Consider the following 10,795-nt stretch of genomic DNA (forward strand, 5'->3'; position numbering starts at 1 on the left):
CTAGCGCAGCCCTGCGTAGTCAGCGTTGTGTCCATGTCAGGGGGGTGGGGGTGGAGCGTTGCGCCAATGCCTCTGATGCACAAAAGGAGGCAATTGCCACTGGCAGTACTAGTGTACATCCGGTACTGCACTGGCAAATGCAACCACTTGAAACAACCGAGTGGATTTTCTAAAGTACAGTATGGCGGTCGCAGCACTTTATAAAATCCAGTCCACGCCTTTTTGTAAAGCCACCCCCGCCCCATTTACAGTAATAAGAGTACGGTAAGTTTATTAACAGTAAACAGCACTTTTTCTCATTTTTGACATTTTTCCACAGTGCCTCCACTTGAAGACGAGGGCACCCTGCCCATGCAGGCCGATATAGCCCCCACCTCCTCAACAAGTCGTTGGAGAGGCCGGATCAGCCCACCCCCTAGTAAGTACAGTACATGTTTTTATTTACTGTATTAGCTCTTAAAGACTGCCCCGTGTACCCCAGCATACATACAGTATTGCACATATAAGCTTGTTACCTTGATGTTCATTCGAACAACGGTTTGTATAAGACTGACCATTATTGCAATTAATCCAAAAGTGTGATAGGTCTCTTATATTACTGTGACAATGACATCTTCATATTGTACAGGATTATGGGAAGCCTATGTAATCTCATACTTTCTAAGGAAGCTCAAAATCTTTGTTTGCTGTCTGTGAAAATCAGAAAATTTTCTTCAAAGTTGATGAAGATTCGGCTTTTCAAAGCTGCGTACAGTAGATGCATACATGTGACAATACTGTATGTATACAAATATAGAATCATGAAGCCAAAATCCCAATCACAATCATACACCCTTTTTGTCTACAAAATGAAGTTATCCCAAACGCATTAATATCTACTATGGATATACAGATATTTATATTTACTGTATGTCTATTTATGTCTGATGTCATTTCTGGACATCATTTCTGAATTTTTTAAACAGGAACTTACTGTATATTATTCATCTGAAGCACAGGGCTGAGCATAGCTGCTTATTTTATATTGTGACAATGAATTTAACTGTTATAGGAATAGAAATTTACTGATTTATTAGTATACAGTATCTAAAAGTATGATTGTTTTTAATACAGTATGGCCTGCATTGCAAGTTCACCCTTGTTTCTGTAGGCAGACAGATAATTGGATTAAGGCTCACTATACAGTACACCTTGACCATTGTCTAAAAAGTACATTTACATTTGAATCTTGTATCTGTCAAAGGCCTCCCCCACTCCAAGTAACACAATAACATTTCTATCTCATAAAGCTCTGGCCCACAACGGAGGACAAAGTAGTTTATCTGATGTTTGTGAGAAACTGAAATATTTCTTCAATGTTGATGAAGATCTAGTTTCTCAAAGCTGGATAAATATATGTGCAAATATATGAAAATAAAAAGTTAGAATTACATTGCTAAAAACGCTACAGTGTTAGGGTACAGTCCTGTGAGAGGACACAATGCACTGATACTGTGCCCATGTCGACATTCTGTCAACAAAAACAAAACATGTTGATTATTAACTGTCAACCTAATGTTTGTGTTGCACATGATTCCTGAGACATACTGTACTGTAAGGATGCATTTATAAAATCACATAATATATTATAATTTATCTGTATTATCCAGACACAGTAATAACATTTATCATATAAAATGTGCTGCAATTTCATACACACACACACACACACACACACACACACACACACACACACACACACACACACACACACATGTGTACAGTATATAATGAAATGTGTATATAATTAATATATACTGTATGTAATGAAACATGTGCATGTCAACCTTTTGACTGTTGACCTCCCTATTGTCGACTGTTGACCTCCCCATCCACTAGGTCAACAAAGAAAAGGTCGACATTTGGATTTTCACTGTTTCTTTTACTCGGATGTCGACAGTGTACCACATCCCCTCGCATCACTCGCCATGCTTCCATCTTGATGGCTCGCTTTGCTAACCACACTAATTATAATCACCTCCACGCCGCAGTGGATGGTAGGGAATGAAATACAGCCTGTCGGCACATGTCAGCTAAAAAAGTAAAAAAATCCCATGTCAACGTAGTGCCTGTCATCCTAATTGCCTTTGTCGACATAATGACTTTTCAACCATGTCCCATGTTTACCTGGACCCATAATACTCCCCATATATATGGGAGAAATTCGATATCGACCACAACTGGCCGATAAATCGAATGATTGCATGCATTTGTAAGCTGACATTTAACGTGATGCGCAGGCACGCCGTCGAATGTCGCATCGATAGATAATATGAGCTGCACATAATATTTATCGATTTGCATGAGCAATCACATGCGATTTTTAACCACATGCGATTGCTCGAATGCAATCAGCGGTGGGTTTGGGGAGTGGGGCCATGATGGGGAAGGAGCGCTGGCGGGGAGCCGGTTCCTTAATGCTGGGGACCAGAGGGACTCAGTAGCAGCAGGGGAGGCATGGCGGCTGTGTAGCGGGAACCAGAGTTGTGGAGCTTTCAGGCTGAGGGACTCGACAGCGGCAGCAGATGACTTTGAAACACTGGACGGCCCTCTGATTGGCTGAGGCCACTGAGGGAGAGCTCTCTCAGGCAATCAGAGGGCTGTACAGTGTTTCAAAGTCAAATGCTGCTGATGATAAGTCCCGCCGCCTACACCACACCTCTTCCAGCACCCAATGTCCATCGCAGGATGGCATGCGACATCGGTTGCTGCACTGGGCCCCACTTGATGCGATCAGATGCAATGTCCCATCGCATCTGATAGCATACAGTAAGTGTATTGGCAGCATAAGTTCAATGTCTGTCCATGCAGTCATATAGTTTCTAAGGACAATTCCAACTTCATTTGCTAATTGTGAAAATCTGAAAGCTTTCTTCAATGTTGATGAAGATCTACTGTAGTTTCTCAAAGCTGGATAAATATACAGTACTGTATGTGCAAATATACTGTATGAAAAAAAAAGTATTTGTTAGTTTGTAAATACAGTAGGGGGACAACTGTCTGAATTGTTTTTCCCTATTTTTTAAAGATTGTGTGCGTCTACAGTATTTCTCTCCATGGGGCCGATTCTGATGTTTTCTCTGTATACAGTATTACAGTATGAATGCAAATGCTACTAATACTGTAGACCCCAACTCCATTCCATCCCCTCTTACGCATGCGCAGAAACACACATGTCTGATTACGCTCAACTCTAAACTACAGTAGTCCCTCTGTGTCTCTTTGCATCCATACAGTAAAATACTGTACTGTACTGTACAGTATATCCTCTATGCTACAGACAAGATTGTTCCCTATTGTACAGTGTACTGTATCACCAAGCTCAAATTGTGGTGTCATTTGTTTTACAGACCTGCAATATAAGGAAGATGGCCAAGACCAGGAGGATGAAGAAAGTGTAGAGGGCGACACGTGGAGCACATCATCCCCAGAGCCACAGGAACACCCCACTAGCCCTACAGAGAGTGAGGTGGCAGTGGCAGAAGCTCTTCCTCCAGCCTCGACCAGAACTCCACCAGGATGTAAGTACCGTACTCAGGGACGGCACCATAAATCTTGGGGCGCCATCCTGTACATTGATCTATCTGGGGCCCCTTCCCTATCAAGCATACAGCAGTTAGTAATGGTGTGGATCATGGGGGGAGTAATACTGTAGTTTCCAGTAGGGAGGTACAGTAGTGTGGGAGTAATAATGCAGAGCAGGGAGGGAGGGTCTGAATAATAGTGTGGTGGATGGTGGGGGTAATACTGTAGTGTGGAGTAGAGAGGGAGGTACAGTAGTAATTGTGCAAAAAAAGGTGGGACGGTGGGAGTAATAGTGTCGGAGCAGGCAGGGAGGGTACAGTAGGAGTAGTAGTGTGGAGCAGGGAGGGAAGGTGGGAGTAATGGTGTTGAACATTGAGGGAGTTGTGGAGTGCACCTGTAAAGCCATACAGTATACTGTACCTACTGTACAGTATGCAGTACAAAATTCCCTCAATAGTACCATTCTGTATACTGTACAGAATGACCCATACTGTATGAAGAATGCCCCCCTTTAGTGCCTACAGTAATTATGCATTCTACCCCCCCCTCCCCCCTATCACCTAATGCACAATGCCCCCTGAATTGTGTAATGCCTTCATTCATCAACACTCCCTGCTGCAACTACTGTACTTCTGCTGCATTGAATACTGGCCTACAGTACAGTATGGATAGCTGTCCTGAGATTCTGTCTCCAGGAGCAGCTGAAATGGGAGCTGCTCCATCTGTACATTACCGTACACAGAAAGTTGTGCTCCACTATGACAATTCTTATGACTTTATTGGTGTTCATACAGTACTGTACAGTACACTAGTGTACAGTACTGTATGTGCTGCAGTATGAGACGCTATTGTTCAGTACTGTACAGTACAGTACAGTACATTATTTGTACAGTACAGTACTGTATGTACAATATGCTGTACTGTATTACTATTGTTTCAGAAAATGAACAAAAATATATTTTTCCACAGTGCATTCCCCTTGGCTACCTTGGCAGTATGACCAAACTCCTCCACAACCATGTAAGTAGTAGTAGTAGCAGTACGTTTATTTACAGTATAAGGTGCCACAATGTGTCCGCAGCGCGTAACATACTGTAGCAAAGAAAAAAACAAATTACAGTACATGGTAACGTACTGTACAGGGTGTGTTGAAAAATACAGCATACTGTAAATAGGGGTATACTGTAGCTGGTAGAAAAAAAATCAGCATCAGTTCAGAAGTACTGTAGGTGTCGAAATTGTCGAGGAGACTGAAGATGAAGTACAGTAGATGAAGGGAAGAACAGGACAGGAGCACAGGAGAGGTAAAGAGGTAAGGTGAGTATGTGAGGAAGGAGGGCCCTACTCATAAGAGTTAACAGACTTACAGTATACAGTAGGAGGACGAACGAAAAACAATAGGATACTGTACTATAAGTACTGTAGGAACAGATGGGAATGGAGGCAGGATAGGAGGATCAAAATACTGTACAGTAGGTTAGGAGGAGGGATAGGCTAGTCGAAAAATTGGGTTTTGAGGGAGCGCTTGAAGGAGGTAAGGGAATCTGAAAGCCTGATGGGTGGCGGGAGGTTGTTCCAGTGCAAGGGGGCAGCGCGGGAGAAGTCTTGGACACGGAGGTGGGAGGAGGTAATTACAGTAGGTGAGAGGTCAGTCGGCGGTCTGCAATGGAGCGAAGAGGATGGGAGGGAGTGTGGATAGAGATCAGTGAAGAGAGGTAAGGAGCGGTGGAGGAGGAGAGAGCCTTGTACAGTAGGTGGTGGTGAGGAGTTTAAAGAGAACTCTGAAAGGAATGGGGAGCCAGTAAACAGATAGACAGAGGTGGGAGGCGGAGGTAGAGTGGCGGGAGAGGAAGATGAGCCTAGCAGCAGCGTTAATAATGGATTGGAGTGGTGCAAGGCGGTTTCGAGGTAGCCCAGAGAGAAGGATGTTGCAGTAGTCAAGGCGGGAGATGACAAGAGAGTGAATGAGTATTTTGGTCGCGTCAGTGGAGAGTAATGGTCTGATGCATGAGATGTTGCGTAGGTGAAAGCGGCATGACTGGGAGAGAGCATGAATGTGGGGGGTGAAAGAGAAGGAGGAGTCAATGATGACACCAAGGCCGCGCGTTTGGTTGGTGGAGGTGATCTCAGTTTCACCAATTCTGATGGAGATAGTGGGAGAAAAGGGTATGTTCGGGGGATGGAAGATTAGAAGTTTAGTTTTAGCCATGTTTAGTTTCAGTAAGCGTTGGGTCATCCAGGCTGACATGGCCGTGAGGCATTCGGAGACCTTGGGCAGGAGTGATGGGATACTGTAGTAGAGATGTACTGTACAGTACTGTAGATTAGGGTATCATCAGCATAAAGGTGGTAATGGAAACCATAGGAGCTGATGAGAGTGCCCAGAGAGGTGGTTTAGAGGGAGAGGAGGAGAGGGCCATGGATTGACCCTTGGGGAACAAGACTGGCTGCGGTGTAGTAGGAGAGGAGGAGCAGCTCGGAGTGGAGATGGAGAAGGGGTGATCAGAGAGGTACTGTACAGTACAGTATGAGGTGAACCAGGAGAAGACCGTACCAGTGATGCCAAAGGAGCAGAGGGTGTTGAGCAGGAGAGGGTGGTCAACAGTGTCAAAGGCAGCCGACAGATCAAGCTGGATAAGGATAGAGAAGAGGCCTTTGGATTTAGCCGATAGTAGATCGTTAGTGAATTTGGTCAGGACAGTTTCAGTGTAATGTAAAGGGCGGAACACGGATTGGAGGGATTGGATTACATTATCTACATTTTAAAAATACAGTATAGTACAGTACAGTACAGGTACAGTATGTACAGTAATACTGTATACAGTACTGGTTGAAATTTCATAAGCACTTTTTGCCTCAAATTTGCACATTTCAAAGGTGCGGTTTTTAGTGAAACTAAAAATCGCATCCAGATGTTTTCGCATGAAAAAGCATAAATACAGTATCAGCTACTGTATGTAAGGGGATGCGATTTTTATCCATTTACAGTATCTGTACTGTACAGTACTGTACAGTACAGTATTTTGTTTTTCACATTGGGTAGAGGTTGATAATTACAGTATTATACTGTAGTAAACTGACAGTGCTTATTTTTTTACAGCAACTCCTGCACCCTCATTCGAGGAGGAAGAAGAAGATCAAGGTACTGTACAGTACAGTACAGTTTTGTACTTAATACTGTAACTTCCAGTATTTTTAAACCTTTTTTTAATTAAGGCTATCACCACTGTTTCTCAACCTTATTCCCCACACGGTGCCTTGTAGTCAACCCATTTCCCAGTGGCTAAGTTTAAACCGTGACTTTCAGCAAATCCCTGCCCCTGGGGCTAAGCCTCTGCTGTGCAACATCATGACGTCAGGCCATCTGCCAGTCATGATTCCTCTTGGCCTTTTTGTGCCTTGCTGAATGCAGGAGCTTATACTGTACTGTATACAGTACAATACTGGACTGTAATGGTGATGGTGGTGGGGGGGGGGGGGCGGCTGGTACATGCACCTTTTGTGTGCCCTCCTTAACCGGGCAGTAGTGTACTCCAGTGAGTGACGTCACAACTGGTTGGACACATGTACAGTTAATGGATGGATACTGTAGTTGTGATACTGTATCAAGCAGGTCTCGTTGGCCACATTCAGTACAGTTATTAGTACTGTATACTGTAGAACTGTAACTGTGTGCACTTACAGTACATTTCAGAATAGAAAATAATGTACTGTACAGGAATGTACTGTAAAACTCACTGCATTTACAGATACAGTAAATACTGTAATTTTTCTCATAAAACAGGTCACAGGCAAGATGGAGGGCAGGTGCCATTGGGCCATGGGCCGCCACCACCCCAGAATAGAGGTACAGTATACAATGACACTGTAATAATCTTTACTGTAAAGTACTCAACTTGTATTACTGTTCTAAAACTGTTCATTGTTTTTTATTTTCACAGATGCCTTACGAACTGAAATAATTAGCCTGATTGGGACTGCTAATCAGCTGTTTGATTTTATTTTAAATAATTTATAAATTAAAAATTTTGTGTTACAGTATTATCCATCTTAGTAGTAGAGTACTTTTTTTTTTGGGTTGATCACCCCGCCCATGGAACTGGAGCCACCAGGGCAATCCCTGGCCCGCCAGCCGGTCGAACCCAGCGCACGTGTCACTTGCCATCTCCCCGGCACTGGCATTTTCCAGGCAACCTACTGTAGCTGCTGCACAGCTGCACTCATTACTCACACACATTTTAAAAAATACACAGATGGAGCTACAGTAATTAGCTCACTTGTGATTCTGTGAGGAGACCTGCAAAACATGCACCGTTGGTACTGTAGCTCTCGAGGACTAGAGTTGGCTATCCCAGCTCTACAGTATACTGTATACTTTACCTCCCCCCCAGCATTATACACACACAAAAGCCAAATACTGTACAGTATGAACCCGCACCCCCTGCCATTATCACCCCACTGGCATCTCCACCCGCGGCCAACACACCCCCCAGCATATCAATGTGCTCCACACCACCCGCCCAGCAGTTTGGCTATCCCCAACTAACCGGATATTCGGACTACCCGCAAATACCCCCCCCCCCCTTCCAACGTCATCACCATCCTCCCTCCCCCAGGATCTCCATTGACCGACTCCAGTTCACACTGCATCTTCACCCACCCCCACCCAGCTGGCCGTGTGTCTATGCGCCCGCCCTCTGCCCAGCATCATCACCTCCTGCCCTCCCCAGGATCTCTATTGCTCCACACCACATATCCACCCACCCCCTGCCGGCCGCGTATCTTTGAGCTCCGTCCACACCCACCAGCCAGCGTCAGCAACATGCACTAACCCACTACTGCCACTTTATTAAGTAATCACGAAACCACCGCACTCGCAGTGCAGCAACCGCACGGCCTGCACACAGCAGCAGCACCCCGGCCTGCACACAGCACCAGCAACCCGCACAGACCCCCCCGGCCTGCACACACCCCCACCCCCCCAGCCTGCATACAGCAGCAAGGTCACCGGTCAGACACACAGGTGTACTCATTACTCACTGACACACTTCCCAGGTCACAACACAGACACACAGGTGTACTAATTACTCACTGACACACTTCTGCAGAGTGCGCACGATGCCTGCTACCCTCTCCAGCCGCGATGTCCAAGCTACAACTCCCCTCACAGCCGCAAAGCCGCCTACTACCTCTGCAGTGCCACTACCCTGACAACCACCACTGCACTCAACTCTCCGCCGCTGCCTGCTACCTCAGCACCTGCAAGGACTACCTGTACTTTATTGACAAAACACAGCATTGACCAAAAATATTGTACAGTACTTCATTTTTCTTAAAACATAGTGTACAGTACAATACAGTGCAGGAGAAATGTTATTTACAGTATGCATGTACAGTACAGTACATTACATTTCATTCAATGACGTCAGGCAAGACCCTGTACAGATGGTTTGCAGTTTGTCTGGGGACTTACAGTAACGTACAGTATAATAATTCAATCAGTCCTAACACAGTATTTTAAGTAAAGTACAGTATTTTACAGTAGGTGACAAGAAAGCTTTTTCCAAGGCAGTGGGTCTCTCTTTTTCTCTGTCCCAAACACGCTTGATTTTGCTCATGGTAGAGTGGTACAGTATGGGGAGAGAAGAAAAAAAGAATAGCGTTAGTACTGAATGGTCACAAGGATTTCAGGGGGGGGGGGGTGGGAGAGAGACACATGTTGGCAGGGGAAGAGGATGGGAGAGAGGGAGAGATATACAGTAATGTACAGTAAGATCATGGGTGACATTTACAGTATTAGAGATCGATGGTGGGTTTTTGGCGATTTTTATCGCAAAAACGGCCGTTTTTTCATTGTTTTCCCAAATCCATTTTTTAATGGGTGGCGATTTGCGGCATACTGTAAATCGCACTTTTCTAAAAGTGCGATTATTTTTAACTCTGGAATTCGCATCCAGATGTTTTCCCCATTGAAAAAGATACAATTCGCATTTTTAATGAGATGCGAATTTGGAAATCGCCCCAAAAAATGGTCTAAAGTTCCAAAAAAAAAATTGACCTGATCCTGACTGGCGGTTTGGTCAGAAACATGGCGATTTTGTCAGAACCATGCACAGATCATTGTGATCTGTGTATGGTTCTTTGTTAAAATACAGTATGTGTAAAAGTAAAAAAAAAATTGTTGTGCATCAGAGGCATTGGCGCAACGCTCCACCCCCACCCCCCCTGACATGGACACTACAGTATGCTGACTACGCAAGGCTGCAGCGGGGACACTACGCTGACTGCGCTAGGCTGCCGTTGGCCGACGCTGACAGCGTCGCCCAACGGCACACCAACAAAAGATACAAGTTCGAAAGAAAAAAAAAACACAAATACAGTACAGTACAATAAAGAAAGGACAGGACTTACTCTCAGAAGGAGCGGCGGCGCTTGAGGTGGTAGGTGGGGCAGCTGTATGGGTCTCCTTGTCTTCAAGCGGAGGCACTGTGGGAAAATGACAAAAATGCGAAAATGTGCTGTTTACTGTAAATAAACTTACTGTACTCTTATTACTGTAAATGAGGCGGGGGTGGGTTTATAAACTACAATACATTAGTGGGGGTTGGTGGTGCAGAGCTTTACCAGATAGAAATGCTAATGAGTTGGGTATGAAGCTGGGTCCAACCCTGGAAACTCCCGTGACGCTGGCAGCGTCGGCCAACGGCACGCCAAGAAAAGACACAAGTTTGAAAGAAAGAAAAAATACACAAACTCAATAAACAAATGACAGGACTTACTCTCAGACGGAGCTGCGCCGCTTGTTGAGGCGGTGGGGGCTGTTTCGGCCTCCATGGGCAGGGTGCCCTCGTCTTCAAGCTGAGGCACTATGGGAAAATGTTTTTTATTTATCATTTACAGTATTTGTACATACAGTACAGTACTGTACAGTATACAGTATTTATCCAGCTTTGAGAAACATTGAAGAAATACATTGAAGAAATACAGTATTTCAGTTTCTCACAAATACAGTATCCTATAAACGACAATACATTAGTGGGGGTTGGTGGTGCAGAGCTGTACCAGATAGAAATGCTAATGAGTTAGTGTACTTGGAGTGGGGAGGCTAATAGTGTTATTTTTCCTTTCACAGATACAAGATTCAAATGTAAATGTCCTTTTAGACAATGCAGTCCAGGTGTATAGTGACCCTTAATCAAATTATCTGTCTGCACTTAACACTACAGAAAGG

General features: G+C 44.5%; 1 protein-coding gene across 1 annotated transcript; it reads left to right on the forward strand.

Moving 5' to 3' along the window:
* Window positions 1-325: 325 nt before the first annotated feature.
* On the forward strand, window positions 326-7,602 carry LOC146026281 (uncharacterized). The gene is made up of 6 exons (XM_083156814.1): window positions 326-418; window positions 3,390-3,560; window positions 4,534-4,584; window positions 6,665-6,706; window positions 7,349-7,411; window positions 7,506-7,602. Exons 1-6 carry the CDS (start codon window positions 352-354, stop codon window positions 7,580-7,582), a joined length of 471 nt encoding a protein of 156 aa, XP_083012940.1. The 5' UTR covers window positions 326-351; the 3' UTR covers window positions 7,583-7,602.
* Window positions 7,603-10,795: the final 3,193 nt, after the last annotated feature.

Source organism: Crinia signifera, chromosome 8 (assembly GCF_055691185.1).
Source record: "Crinia signifera chromosome 8, ASM5569118v1, whole genome shotgun sequence".
NCBI classification, from domain to species: domain Eukaryota; kingdom Metazoa; phylum Chordata; class Amphibia; order Anura; family Myobatrachidae; genus Crinia; species Crinia signifera.

What these genes read in the sequence shown, in the direction of transcription:
- LOC146026281 (XM_083156814.1), top strand. Translation starts at nt 352, where the DNA reads ATGCAGGCCGATATAGCCCCCACCTCCTCAACAAGTCGTTGGAGAGGC. An exon ending in GACCAGAACTCCACCAGGAT is followed by an intron (nt 3,561 to 4,533) that starts GTAAGTACCGTA and finishes ATTTTTCCACAG; the next exon opens with TGCATTCCCCTTGGCTACCT. An exon ending in CCAAACTCCTCCACAACCAT is followed by an intron (nt 4,585 to 6,664) that starts GTAAGTAGTAGT and finishes ATTTTTTTACAG; the next exon opens with CAACTCCTGCACCCTCATTC.